Source organism: Salvelinus alpinus, chromosome 24, assembly GCF_045679555.1.
Source record: "Salvelinus alpinus chromosome 24, SLU_Salpinus.1, whole genome shotgun sequence".
Classification (NCBI taxonomy): domain Eukaryota; kingdom Metazoa; phylum Chordata; class Actinopteri; order Salmoniformes; family Salmonidae; genus Salvelinus; species Salvelinus alpinus.
In genome coordinates this window covers 29,467,264-29,482,285 of record NC_092109.1, presented here as the reverse complement: position 1 = coordinate 29,482,285, position 15,022 = coordinate 29,467,264, and the positions used below count along the sequence as shown (strand labels likewise).

The window sequence follows — 15,022 nt, the reverse complement described above, 5'->3', positions numbered from 1 at the left end:
CCGATTAATGTGATATTGTGTGTTGAGGTCTTTTTTTTTCTTTTTTTCTGCCTTTTTGATCAGACTTTGCTCAGGATGGGGAAGTAGTGATGTCGTGGGAGTGTATTGAGTTAGATCTTCTTTCAGCACCACTGAATGTCACTGAGGGCACTTCTCCTATAATGGGAATTGGAATAACGAGAATAGGTGTGTGTTTGTGTGTGTGTGTTGTTCAGTCAGTGTATGTATGATATAACTGGTTGATTAACAACATTGACGACAGCAAACTCCACACACCCACTGCCTACAGTATTTCTGACTAGTGGGTTATTTACAGAGTGCAAATCTGTGATGAGCAAGTGAACCTCCCTACTGTGAATTTATTCAAATATTCAGCAGATGTTTTATTATCATAATCCTAATGCACTTTAAGACTTAATTTAGCTGAAATGACAAACACATAAACCTATACAGGTCAAAACGTGTTCTTTCCAGTTACACAAATGTAGTAGTATAGTAGTATGTAGTATAGTAGTATGTAGTATAGTGGTATGGTGGTATAATAGTGTAGTAGTATTGTAGTATAGTAGTATAGTAGTATGTAGTACCTTTATTTGGCTCATTTTCTACTTCTCACTATCTTTTTAATACTCCTCCTTGCCTCTCTTTCTATTTCCCCATGAACATTTCTCATCTCTCTATCCCCTCTGCCACTCTCCCCTTTCCTTCCTTCCTTCCCTACCATCACTCTCGCTCTCCTATGTCTCTCCTCTCTAGTCCTGCTCATTGTGCAGTCAGGCCCTGTGTGGCAGAGCAGAGCTGAGCCGGGTAGAACCCAGGGACAGAAATCTGAGGGTGACTCCACTCCAGAGAGGGCTGAGCTCCCATTAAGAGCATGGCCACAGAGGACAGGTGACAAAGGAGAGCACAATCCGATTAGAGGATACACCCAGTGGCTTCCACTGCTATCTGCCATCCTACCATCCTCTGCTCTGTCCACCAGGCTCCCTCAGTCACACAGACACACTGCTCACTGGGAGAGATAGAGAGACACAGTCTGGCTAGGCCTAGTAACGCAAAATGGCTCCAACTGAGGGAGACGGTGTAGTTCTGCTGACTCATGTTTCAGTGGAGAGGATAATCTGCCTCGTAACCTTCGAAAAATTTGATCCATGTTGATGAGGTATCATTGACTGGACAAATTGATGATTTCTCTTGAGACGCCACTGAAATCAATTAACTATTGTATTTGCCATATTATATATGTCTGGTTGTAATTTTCGCCCTTATTGGTCAGTTAAAATATATCAGTTTGGCACGGCACAGTGTGGGAGCACCATGGTAAATGTCCTCTCTCGTGGAGCACAGTAGGCCTAAACATAGATTGAATAGCCTTTTCAGATCGTCTTTCTGCCTCAGGTTGTTGTCAGATAGGCTCCTGTCCACGTTGTGTTATGTAAAGACAGTTGGTTGACTGTTGAGAGGCAATTTTCTGCAGCGGCCCTATGGAGAGGAGTTGCTTTTGGCATGGAAATATAATTTGGTATGCAAAGAGGGCAGCAGTGTAAGCTGGAGTTGAAATCCTGGGTGACACACAGCTTTAGTACATCTGAGGCAGGCAGGATCTGTTAGCCCTGTGGCTCTGTTAGCATCCTGCGCCACAGATGTGTAACACTGCTGCTCTCACTATTATTTCCATCATTTACAGTTGAAGTCGGAAGTTTACATACACCTTAGCCAAATACATTTAAACTCAGTTTTTCACAATTCCTGACATTTAATCCTAGAAAAATTCCCTGTCTTAAGTCAGTTAGGATCACCACTTTATTTTAAGAATGTGAAATGTCAGAATAATAGTAGATAATTATTTATTTCAGATTTTATTTATTTCATCACATTCCCAGTGGGTCAGAAGTTTACATACACTAAATTTGTATTTGGTAGCATTGCCTTTAAATTGTTTAACTTGGGTCAAATGTTTAGGGTAGCCTTCCACAAGCTTCCCACAATAAGTTGGGTGAATTTTGGCCAATTCCTACTGACAGAGCTGGTGTAACTGAGTCAGGTTTGTAGGCCTCCTTGCTCGCACACACTTTTTCAGTTCTGCCCACAAATTTTCAATATATCCACATAATTTTCCAACCTCATGATGCCATCTATTTTGTGAAGTGCACCAGTCCCTCCTGCAGAAAAGCACCACCACAACATGATGCTGCCACCCCCGTGCTTCATGGTTGGGATGGTGTTCTTCGGCTTGCAAGCCTCCCCCTTTTTCCTCCAAACATAACAATGGTCATTATGGACAAACACGTCTATTTTTGTTTCATCAGACCAGAGGATATTTCTCCAAAAAGTACGATCTTCGTCCCCATGTGCAGTTGCAAACCGTAGTCTGGCTTTTTTGTGCTGCTTTTGGAGCAGTGGCTTCTTCCTTGCTGAGCGGCCTTTCAGGTTATGTCGATATAGGACTCGTTTTACTGTGGATATAGATACTTTTGTACCTGTTTCCTCCAGCATCTTCATAAGGTCCTTTGCTGTTGTTCTGGGATTGATTTGCACTTTTCGCACCAAAGTACGTTCATATCTCCTTCCTGAGCGGTATGATGGCTGCGTTGTTCCATGGTGTTTATACTTGTGTACTATTGTTTCTACAGATGAACGTGGTACCTTCAGGCGTTTGGAAATTGAACCAGACTTGTGGAGGTCTACAATTTTTGTCTTCTGAGGTCTTGGCTCATTTCTTTTGATTTTCCCATGATGTCAAGCAAAGAGGCACTGAGTTTGAAGGTGGCCTTGAAATACATCCACAGGTACATCTCCAATTGACTCAAATTATGTCAATTAGCCTATCAGAAGCTTCTAAAGCCAAGACATCATTTTCTGGAATTTTACAAGCTCTTTAAAGGCACAGTCAACTTAGTGTATGTAAACTTCTGACCCACTGGAATTGTGATACAGTGAAATAATCTGTCTGTAAACAATTGTTGGAAAAATTACTTGTGTCATGCAACGACTTGCCAAAACTATAGTTTGTTAACAAGAAATTTGTGGAGTGGTTGAAAAATGAGTTTTAATGACTCCAACCTAAGTGTATGTAAACTTCCGACTTCAACTGTAAGTCATTTAGGTCTTCAATGTTTTGGGATCTCCACTTATTAAACCGGCAAAGGACAAACATGTAACAGCTCCTTTACATTTAAGATATCTATTAAAGACAACAAGTGGTTCTGTACTTACAGCCTTGATTCGTCTAATCAAATGCCTCATACTATAGTAACTCATTTTAGTTGGATAGATCTGTTCTCTGTGGCCAGGGGCTGGTGTAGGAATGGACAGTGATGTGGAGCAGTTTGATTATGCAGGAAATACAAGTGGGCCTGATCAATCACAGAGATTAGCTGCTCTGCCTCACCTCTTCTCCCTTCTCCTCTGATCCCCTCTCCTTCTCTCCTCCCACTCAGCTGAAGAATGTGTGCCACACATGTCCCTGCTGACTGACAGAGAGCCTCTCATATTTAAAAAGAGTCCCAGACACCCACAGGTTTTTATAGCTCCATACTGTGACGATACTATGAGTCCTCACTAGATGAACAAATATAGACGCCTACACGCTCTGACGCCAATTGCTAGTTCCCATCATTTGGGTCAAAACAGCATATTTAAAGAGCAACATTTTTAACATGTTCTATGAAAAGGTTTTCTTCTTTAGAGCGCCTGAGTGCTTCAACACCAGCTAGAACAGGAATATTTCTGTCACTGACACACACACATCTGATCATTATATTATTGTAGCTATAGAAACATCTACCTACTGTCCACAAACTGTTAAAGGCTGAGGGGAAAGCTTTTTTCTGTTATGTTGTCAAATAATAGAGAAATGTTGTAGTCTACTTTATCCTAAAATACAGGCGGGTACATCCATTAACCTTCATTTTACTGACAAATAAATGACTGTTGGGTTGAGATTGCTGCATTGAATAATTGTATGTCTGTTTAGAGTTGACACATTCATTTGGCTTAATTAACCTAATCAAAGTATACTCAAGTTAACAATACATTTGATCCTAATTTGAATGCCCCTTTGCAACTCTATTTTCTAATTACTACATTAGTATTCTGATATTATTACATCATCAATGATTTTGTAGAATTTGAGTAGCATTTCATGACAATTTAAGCACCATGGTAAGGTCCATTTTCCTCAGTTACACTGGCATCTGTCCCCATCATTGGCACTGTGACCTCAAGGCATCCCTAGACTCTTGTACCCATACGCCTTGTGTGCAATGCCACAGTGGTTGTGTGTCATAGTCACCCAACAAATCTGCTGTTTGCATCTGGGCTCAGTTACCCGCTGTCACATATATATTCATTCTCAGATAGGCAATGTTAATCTTCTGAAAACAAGCTATGTTCTGTATTTTAGATGCATTTGTCAGATGTGTCGCTGTCAAAGTGAGTCTATGATTGGAGAGCAGAGGGGCTTTCACACACACACACACACACACACACACACACACACACACACACACACACACACACACACACACACACACACACACACACACACACACACACACACACACACACACACATATATATCCATGGGCACATTGGCCAACCATGCAGATTAGCAGTCTCGGATGGATAACGTCACACCCTCTGCCAATCTGGCCACGAACGCACAAAGACCACGACCAAGTCAATAGCCCTGTTTATACCTGCTGTTAACATGCGTCCTTCATCCTTATCTTATCCTGATCTTGACCTGATCTTGTCTGTTTACACTTATAAGATCTGTTCACAGTCAGATCACAATGAGTCTTTTAATTGTCTACACTTGTCTAAAATGTAGCCAAAATCAGAATGTGGACAAGATAAGGACAAAGGCCGCATGTTAGATCCAGGTATAAACAGGGCTCTGTCATCAAATTTAGACAAGCACACTGCCTGCCGCACTCCTCAGGAAAGAGAGCGAGGACTTCACCATGTCAAGTCTCAATGCATTCATCATCATATGGAATGAGATTGTCCGCTACTGACAACCACAGTGAAAACCACATATGATGAGGACTCATGTGGTGCAAAATAAATTAAATGGTCCGTCCTTTTAGTGCCCTGGCTTATGTAAGCTGTCCCTCAACCCTCTCTTCTTCATCTCCCTCAATAATTCGCCCATTCTCTTTCTCTACCAGACCTCACCATCCCTTGCATCCCCGACTCCAAAAAACACAACCCCCCTCACAGCCAAATTGAGAAGAAAAAAAATCTCCTGCATCCCTTCTTTTCTTTGCCACCTTGAAAACAACACCCTGATCCCAGCTCTGGTTCTCCATTCTATCATTGTCTGTGCACGTTACATGCAGTACCCTCTCAATCCTCTTCATCATCCATATCCCCCACACAAAACAGGCAGGGGCTGCAGACCTTTGTTTGTAAATAAATAAATAAATAAAAAAATTAAATCCTATTTATCTTGTCTTTTTGTTTCTGTATCACTATAGCTCCTTTCCTTTCTTTAATTTTCCCTGTTTCTGGCGCTCTTTCTGTCTCTGCTCCCTTCCTCCCTTCCTCCACCTGGCCCACATCTCTGGGTCCTGCAGCCCAGAGCGCCCTACACAGCAATGTCTGCAGTGGCTTCATGTCAATGTCAGAACACCGTTTTTAAACGAGCCCACAACACCCGAGAGAGGGGGGAGAACGAGCGTGAAGATAGCAGAATGTTGCTTAGACATCCTTTCCTACCCCTGACAAAACGTTTGTTCATTGTGTTGACACATCCTCTGCTCTCTCACTTTTGTACGGCAGAATGCTGTGAATCTCTGGTGGAACCGACTGGAAATAAGAGCATATGTATGCTCACATCGAGCCATCTAGGTTGTCCTGATCAAGCCAATCACATTCATTATCACCAGACCACAGGACATAGGGAATTTGGAATGTGTGCATTCTAAAGGGTCTGAGTAGAGAAAGACGGGACTTACCTCCACATTTCAGCTCCGCTCCACCCTGCCTGGTCTCATTCTGTTCCTTTCTGTCGGCTCCCTCCCCCCTCTCCCCATGACAGCATTTTTCTGCTATCTATCCCCACTCTGATGCCTTTTCTCCTTCTTCTCCCTCTTCGGTTCCCCTTGTCTGCTCCCTTCTTCCCCTCTCCCAAAATAAAACTCCTCTCTGATCAGTGTGGCTAGGAGCTCAGCTCTTCCATCCCGTTGTTCAGTCAAAAGAGGCAGGTTGATTTGCTCAGTCCCTCACGCTCTCTCTCACGCCCATTCAAATCACACTAAAGCCAACCCCCTCCTTCTCCTCCCCTCACACACACCACATCACCGATCTCTCTCCTCCCCCTCTCTCTCTCTCTTTCGCTCTGTCAAAGAGAGGCTGAGGCAGCAATAGACCGCAATAGGCAGGATGTGCTCTTCTCTATCTCTTTCTCTCTCTCTGAGTCTAATCTGTTTTCTAGATTAATGGTTGGATGATTAGGGCGACTAGATTAAGCGACCAATGACTAAGTGCATCTAGTCTGTCAGCCTCAATGTGCTATTCTAAGCAAATTTGTGTGTTTTGGGTGGAGGAAGGGTTGGGGGGCAAATTGTATTTTTTTAAATTTAACATTCATTTAACTAGGCAAGTCAGTTAAGAACAAATTCTTAAGGAGCATATGTTTGCATGTTTATGTTTGTGTGTGTTTAGGGGAGACCTAGTGTGTTTAGGAATGGAGTCCGCACTAAACAATGAAATGGTTGCCCAACAATAACAGTACATTGTTTACTAGACTGACCATTAAGAGGACTACCATCACTGTTCACCTCCCCCTCCCATCCTATCCCCTCCCCATGCCTTTCCTCCCAGCAGGTGCTCTGTCACCTGACCTTGTCCTGCATGCGTTTCCATAGACATTACCTTGTCTTCCTAAGCCCAGCCATGGTGTGCTCTGATTATGTTATCCTACCAAAGCACGGGCATCAGTCACAGACTGAACACGGGAGATGTTTATGAGAGGGGAGAATTATGCTGCGCTTTGTGAGCCTTTTACTGTGTCAAATGAAGGTGTTACCACTGAGGATTAGGGTGCTTTCCATTTGTCTTCGATGTGTTGTGCCAGCACGGTCATTTTTCTCCCTTTTTTCAGATGGATTTTGTCACTATGGGGTAAGGAAAATCACAGCCTACAGTACTGGGTACCTCACTTTAGAATACAAGACTGGGCCCCTAATCCCAGATGCTCCTCCTCTCATCACGCTCAAATGCATCCTCATGTTGGAAACACAGGGCATAAAACAACACGTAATGTATGCTGCTTGACTCATAACATTACAGGCATATCCAATATGTGCGTAATATAGTCACAAATATGTGTATATTGTAAGCATTAGTACATGGTTTCTATACTCAGTTAGGTGCTTCTTTACCCTCACTAACTAATAGCCTTAAAAGTCCAGCTTTAAACAACCCTTTAGCTTATGTGGCACTGTAGCTGGGGCCCGACTCCATCCCCTAATTACTGTATGAAATCCCCCCCCTCGCCTGACCATGTGGCCTTGTTAGGAGGTCACCAGCTCTGGCCAAGCCCACAACAGAGCTGGGTGTGGGGGTGGGGTGGGGATAGGAGGACGGTGTTGGGGGTAGTGAGTCTTCAACGGATTACAACAAAGGAACAATAATCATAGTTTAGCATACACAAGACAAGTATTTTAGTGATGGCACTAGAATGATATTGGTGTATATCATCGAATGACACCTGATGTAAAAAAAATTGTACATTCACTATTATTATATTGCATTTGAAATGTGTTCAAAATACCATTCACACATGGCAATGCAAACTCCATGAGTAAAATATATACTTTTCATCAACAACTTGTTTATTTAACATCATGTAGATGAAATGTATCTTTCAAATAAGTGTTACCATATATGGGTCCAAACATTTAAACAGAAAATAGTTTGTAAGTATTGATTGTGGATCAGATAAATATTCTTTTTTATTTATACCTTTATTTAACTAGGCAAGTCAGTTAAGAACAAATTCTTATTTTCAATGGCAAACTAGGAACAGTGGGTTAACTGCCTTGTTAAGGGGCAGAATGACAGATTTTTACATTGTCAGCTCAGGGATTCGATCTTGCAATCTTTTGGTTACTAGTCAAACGCTCTAACCACTAAGCTACCTGAGTGGTGTTAGTTTTGTCAAAGACTACCCACAGCTCATTTACTCTGGGCACTACTTCCCCTTCCTATTTTGTTAGAAAATCAGGAAATGTGGCTCAATGAAACGAGAAGCTGACTAATTCACTTTATATCTCTATTAGAAAACAATGACTGAATGGAATTCTACTGCTGTTACATTATCCAACCAAGACCATCATGCTAGAACCTACTGCATCTACCATATTTAGCAAGTCTAGCTGCCTGGCCAGTGTGTTTTATTAACAGGAAAAGGTAGAGTGGTTGTGTTGGCATTGATATAGGCCTAACATAATTACATTCCACCCTATACAGAGAAATCAAGTTCCTGAATAAACATTCTCTTATAGGCCCAAACAAAGTGAGATCTGGAAATTAACTAAATTCCATGGTTGTTGTTACCCATTTCATGTGAATACATGTTGACAGTGACACAAGGTTTCCACATCCTTTGTCATCTCGCACATCCTGTGTACCGTTAAATTGTCAGTACTAGCTCACAGCAATAATCAGTACTACAGCGACATCTATTGGCAAAGTGATGTGTCGACAACCTTGTGCCATTGTGACCAGGGCCCAGACTTTGCACCAGTTATTTTCAGAAGGGACAAAAAGGGAAAAGAAGGTGTGTTTGATATATCTTACATCTTACACCTTCTCTGATCCTTAATTTACATTGTTAATTTCCTTCTCATAATAACAAGTACATAAATACATCAGGCTATTTATTTTGAGTATGGAGATAGATGGTCACTATGACTTCTTACTAAATCATATTTACCAGCTGCTAAATAAAACTCTGAGAGTGCTAAGACCATGACCAGAGATGCATAGGCCTACAGAATGTGGTTTCAAGAAACAACACCAGGGCTCTTTTATCAAGATTAAACATGTACATTAACTCTCTAGTCAAGGACAAATAAGATTTCTTATGCAGAGGTTAAGTTGGTATTATGATGAGTCACTGAAGGTTTGTGGGAGAAGAGTGCACGACTAGAAAAGGTACATTTCCTGAAGAAAATGTGTATGCTTGCTTCAGCTGTCTTAAAGAAATGGTATGGTATTGTAAGTTTAAATTGTTATTTATAACATAAGAATATTGTAACAACGGTAACAACTGCTATAGAAATGATAACCCTAACCCTAGATTAATGTACCCACGCCAACTCCACCTTGTCCACATCCTGGTTCAACCCTAATTAACACTAGCCTCAACAACAACCTGAACCCTAACCCGAGCTTCTTGTCCACATCCCGGTTCAAACGTAACCCTCAACCACAACCCTAACTCTAGCCTCAACCACAACCCTAACCCTAGCTTCATGTCCACATCCCGGTTCAACCCTAACCCTAGCTTCATGTCCACATCCCGGTTCAACCCTAACCCTAGCTTCATGTCCACATCCCGGTTCAACCCTAACCCTAGCCTCATGTCCACATCCCAGTTCAACCCTAGCCTCATGTCCACATCCCGGTTCAACCCTAACCCTAGCCTCAACCACAACCCTAACCCTAGCTTCATGTCCACATCCCGGTTCAACCCTAACCCTAGCTTCATGTCCACATCCTGGTTCAACCCTAGCCTCAACCACAACCCTAACCCTAGCTTCATGTCCACATCCCGGTTCAACCCTAACCCTAGCCTCATGTCCACATCCCGGTTCAACCCTAGCCTCAACCACAACCCTAACCCTAGCCTCATGTCCACATCCCGGTTCAAACCTAACCCTAGCTTCATGTCCACATCCCGGTTCAACCCTAACCCTAGCCTCATGTCCACATCCCGGTTCAACCCTAACCCTAGCTTCTTGTCCACATCCCGGTTCAACCCTAACCCTAGCCTCAACCACAACCCTAACCCTAGCTTGATGTCCACATCCCGGTTCAACCCTAACCCTAGCTTCATGTCCACATCCTGGTTCAACCCTAGCCTCAACCACAACCCTAACCCTAGCTTCATGTCCACATCCCGGTTCAACCCTAACCCTAGCCTCATGTCCACATCCCGGTTCAACCCTAACCCTAGCCTCATGTCCACATCCCGGTTCAACCCTAACCCTAGCCTCATGTCCACATCCCAGTTCAACCCTAACCCTAGCCTCATGTCCACATCCCAGTTCAACCCTAGCCTCATGTCCACATCCCAGTTCAACCCTAACCCTAGCTTCATGTCCACATCCCGGTTCAACCCTAACCCTAGCCTCATGTCCACATCCCAGTTCAACCCTAGCCTCATGTCCACATCCCAGTTCAACCCTAACCCTAGCCTCATGTCCACATCCCGGTTCAACCCTAGCCTCAACCACAACCCTAACCGTGTTTCTTTGTAGTCTTAAACAAATATACTTTGAAACAAACGTATACACCTCACACACATGGTTATGGGCCTAACAAAAAGAGGACACCTGTACCATGTCAGATGAGGCCACTAGTCATTTGACTGCAGGAAAGGGCTTCTGATATATAGCCATTGATTCTAGAATAATAGAACTTATAAATGCTTGATGAGCTTAGTTCAACTGTCATACCTGTCACGGCCGTCAACAGAAGTAGACCAAGGTGCAGCGTGGTATATTCCTTTATTTATATGACGCCGACAAAAACAATAAGCAATCCAAAACAACCGTGAAGCTAAAGGGCTATGTGCCACAAACAAAGTTAACCTCCCACAAAGACAGGTGGGAAAAAGGGCTACCTAAGTATGGTTCTCAATCAGAGATAAAGATAGATAGCTGTCCCTGATTGAGAACCCTACCCGGCCAAAACATAGAAATACAAATAATAGAACTAACGAACATAGAATACCCACCCCAAATCACACCCTGACCAAACCAAATAGGGACATAAAAAGGATCTCTAAGGTCAGGGCGTGACAGTACCTCCCCCCCCCCCCCCAAAGGTGCGGACTCCGGCCGCAAAACCTGAACCTATAGGGGAGGGTCTGGGTGTGCATCTATCCGCGGTGGCGGCTCAGGTGTGGGACACAGACCCCGCTCCATCACTGGCTGAACTCACTTTGGTGGCACCTCTGGTGCGGGGACCCTCGTCGCCGACCCCGGACTGGGGACCCTCGTAGCGGGCCCCGGACTGGGCACCCTCGTTGCGGGCCCCGGACTGGGCACCCTCGTTGTGGGCCCCGGACTGTGCACTGTCGTTGGAGGCTCCAGACTGGAGACCGTCGCTGGAGGCTCCGGACTGGAGACCGTCGCTGGAGGCTCCGGACTGGAGAACGTCGCTGGAGGCTCCGGACTGTAGGCCGTCGCTGGAGGCTCCGGACTGTAGGCCGTCGTGGGAGGCTTCGTGCCTTGACTCCTCACTGGAGGCTTCGTGCCATGGATCATCACTGGAGGCTTCTTGCCATGGATCATCACTGGAGGCTTCGTGCCATGGATCATCACTGGAGGCTTCTTGCCATGGATCATCACTGGAGGCTTCGTGCCATGGATCATCACTGGAGGCTTCATGCCATGGATCATCACTGGAGGCTTCGTGCCATGGATCATCACTGGAGGCTTCTTGCCATGGATCATCACTGGAGGCTTCGTGCCATGGATCATCACTGGTGTGAGGAGACGTATGGGCAGTCTGGTACGTGGAACTGCCACAGGGCTCACCAGGCTGGGGAGACATACAGGAGGCTTAGTTCTGGGCGCAGGCACAGGACTCACCAGGCTGGAGAGACATACAGGAGGCATTGTCCTTGGCAGAGGCACCGGATACACTGGGCCGTGGATGCGCACTGGAGGTCTCGAGCTTGGAGCCTGCACAACCCGTCCTGGCTGGGTGGTTATCTTCACCCTGCAAATGCGGGGCGCTGGCACAGGACGCACTGGGCTGTGCAGACGTACCGGAGACACAGTGCGCAGAGCCGGCGCAGGATATACTGGGCCGAGGAGGCGCACTGGAGGTCTGGAGAGCAGGGCTGGCACAACCCGTCCTGGCTGTATGCTCACCCTAGCCCGGCAGATGCGGGGAGCTGGGATGTATCGCACCGGGCTGTGAACGCGCACTGGAGACACTGTGCGCTCCACCGCATAACACGGTGCCTTACCAGTACGACGCTCGCCACGGTAAGCACGAGGAGTTGGAGCTCAGGACTCACCAGGCTGGAGAGACATACAGGAGGCCTTGTCCTTGGCTCAGCCAATCTCCTCGTGTGCCCCCCCCAAAAAAAGATTTGGGGGCTGCCTCTCAGGTTTCCTTGCTAGCCGCGTTCCCTCGTAACGATGCCGTTCCGCCTTTGCTGCCTCCAGCTCCTCCTTGGGATGACGATATTCCCCATCCTGCCTCCAGGGTCCTTTACCATCCAGGATTTCCTCCGAAGTTCATGAGTCCCCCTTACCACGCTGCTTGGTCCTTTTGTGGTGGGAGGTTCTGTCAAGTTCGTCATATGAAGGAGACCAAGGTGCAGCATGGTATGCGTGAATTCTTATTTTAATCAACTGAATGAATACTGAACAAACTAACAAAATAACAAAACGAAACGCTATACAAACGAGTGCTGACAGGCAACTACACATAGACACTCTAAATCACACCCTGACCAAACCAAATAGAGACATACAAAGGATCTCTAAGGTCAGGGCGTGACAATACCCCATCAGATCCCATGATATAAGCTTGTTTTACTCCAATGTGTGTAAACAATGTAGCCTAATTGTACACACACACTGTATAACTAAAAAACAATGCGTGCATGATCAATCCTTGCCTCCATAGCCATGTCTATGAATTTGAGGGGTTACATTTCTCTTCACAAACAACGATTTCAAGTGTGCTAGAATGGGTTAAACGAACGAATGAGTAATTTTCGATCATTCCAATCAGCACTTCAGATGAACAAAAACAACTCCCGTCACAATGCCTCTCCCCTATTTGACCTAAATATTTTGTGTGTATGTATTGATATGTAGGCTATGTGTGCAGTTTTTAAATGTATGTAGTTCTGTCTTTGAGCTGTTCTTGTCTATCATGTTCTGTGTGGAAGAGTAGTAGCGGCAGGAAGAGTAGCAGCGGCTTTTGCAACAGCTAATGGGGATCCTAATAAATTACCAAAAATACAACAGCGCCGCCTAGGCCCGCCTAACTGAAAGTTGAACATGGTTGGTTGAGGTGAGGTGTAGGCCTATATGATTTTAGGACATGAAAAAGATTTGAGCTTTTTCCGCTAGATGGGCCAGCTGCAAAGTCAAAATTGGCTATATTGTAAAAATTCATGAAAAAATGAAAAATGTAAGGTTAGGCATTAGGTTTAGCAGTGTGGTTAGGGTTAAGGTTAGGTTTGACTTTGTGCCTGTGCCAGCTAGAGAACACTCTGAAGAGCAGCCTCCAGAACAAGATGCATGAAAAAAAATGCTAACCTGCAAAAATGACATAAAAGTCGAATAGGCCTATACCTAGCCTACATTATATTTGTCCCACTATTAAATCGGGGAGGGGACTGTGCATTTTTCTCAGTCCATCAGTACGTTCCTTTGTACATTAGTCATACGCAATATCTCAGACAGCACTGGGATGATTTTGATGTAACTTGATAGTGAATGATGCGTCTTGCCATAGAGATCAGGCATTTACAAAATGACACTGATTGGCCCTAGGCGGGAGCTGTAGTAATTAACTGAAATGTGTTAGTCATATGCAATATCTCAATTGGCCCAAGGGGTGCTGCATCATTCGTGGGGGACGACATGATACTGCAACCTCTTGCCTTATTTTTTATAAATTGACACAAAAACATATTTTAAAAATAAGGGTTTCTATTTTGAAGGAATTCAGATTAAAAATTCCACAAGAGGGGTTATGAACACATCTGTGTTATCACTGCTACCTCCTCCTAATGTATCACAATTTCTGTCTTTAGATTACCCCCCTGCCTTTACCATATTTCATCTGACTGAATGGTTGAAAAGGAATTGGAGAGTCATGGTGCTGTAGCTGCATTTGAGTTGATTCTATTGTTGTTGGAGGGCTGTGTATTCATGTCCTCAGCAAACTGTACAGCTGTATGTAAATAAGACAGCATGAACTGCACATGGCCCACGAGTGCCACGGGCCAATCGCTGGCGTTCCTACATCCTTTCTCGTAGCAACAAGATTACACATTCCGAATTCCTCCTGCCCAGGCTGTGTGCTGAACAAAGGCAGTGTAGGCCGAAGTTGGCGGTGCCTCTGTATAGCCCATAGGCTGCTCTAGGGCCAGGCATTGAGGATTCTTCTAAGTACATTTTCAAGCAATTGCTAAGACTATGACGAATCATCAATGATGTGCGTGATGATGATGATGATGATATCATTGTAGGCATAGTGGGTCACTTAATAGGCTATAGACCAAGGTTTAACCACGATTGACATTTCCGAGGTGTTTGGAAGCGTGTGGTTATTCATTATTTTCATACTTTATGTTTCTCAAAAGCTGCTGCTCTCATCCCCCTTGACTCATGTCTAAAACTGTGGAAGCCATATTTAATTGCCTGGTTGTGATTATGCTCTTTTTACATTTTCAAAGTTACTTAAAAATATATATAATAACCCTTACCTACTGAGGCTGAATTAAAATGTCAAATGTAGAACAGGCTCATAAACACCCCGAGGGCCCATGCAGCAATGTTCCTTTTGAAACAACATTGTGTAGGCTAACATTGTAGTTGTATTCGGTGGATTTAACATATTGCTAGATATTACTGCACCGTTGGAGGTAGAAACATAAGCATTTCTCTGCACCTGCGATAACATCTAAAATTAGATTTTGAGGTTAATGACATTAGTTTGAACGTGTTGACCAGTGTATATTGCGGGTGGCGCATTTTTTTAAACTAGTTTTCCCTTATAGGCCTCAGTGGAGATAGGTATTCCGTTA

General features: G+C 44.3%; 2 protein-coding genes across 9 annotated transcripts in view; both read right to left on the bottom strand.

Moving 5' to 3' along the window:
• The window catches only part of LOC139552527 (signal-induced proliferation-associated protein 1-like), a 43,053-nt gene extending 36,777 nt beyond the window's left edge, over positions 1-6,276 (bottom strand). For 7 of the 8 annotated variants that reach the window (XR_011670443.1, XR_011670441.1, XM_071364339.1 and 4 more), the window contains exon 1: positions 5,964-6,275. The gene's annotated coding sequence lies outside the window, so the exon portion shown is untranslated. Of the gene's footprint in view, positions 1-5,963 lie in introns of all 8 variants that reach the window. The other variant, XR_011670442.1, reaches the window with a different exon arrangement.
• Positions 6,277-11,136: 4,860 nt separating this feature from the next.
• LOC139551871 (probable GH family 25 lysozyme 3) lies at positions 11,137-12,495 on the bottom strand. Its single transcript, XM_071363220.1, has 2 exons — positions 12,470-12,495; positions 11,137-11,536 (listed from the first exon to the last, which is right to left on the bottom strand). The coding sequence occupies exons 1-2, from the start codon at positions 12,493-12,495 to the stop codon at positions 11,137-11,139; spliced, it is 426 nt and encodes a 141-aa protein (XP_071219321.1).
• Between the last annotated feature and the right edge of the window lie 2,527 nt (positions 12,496-15,022).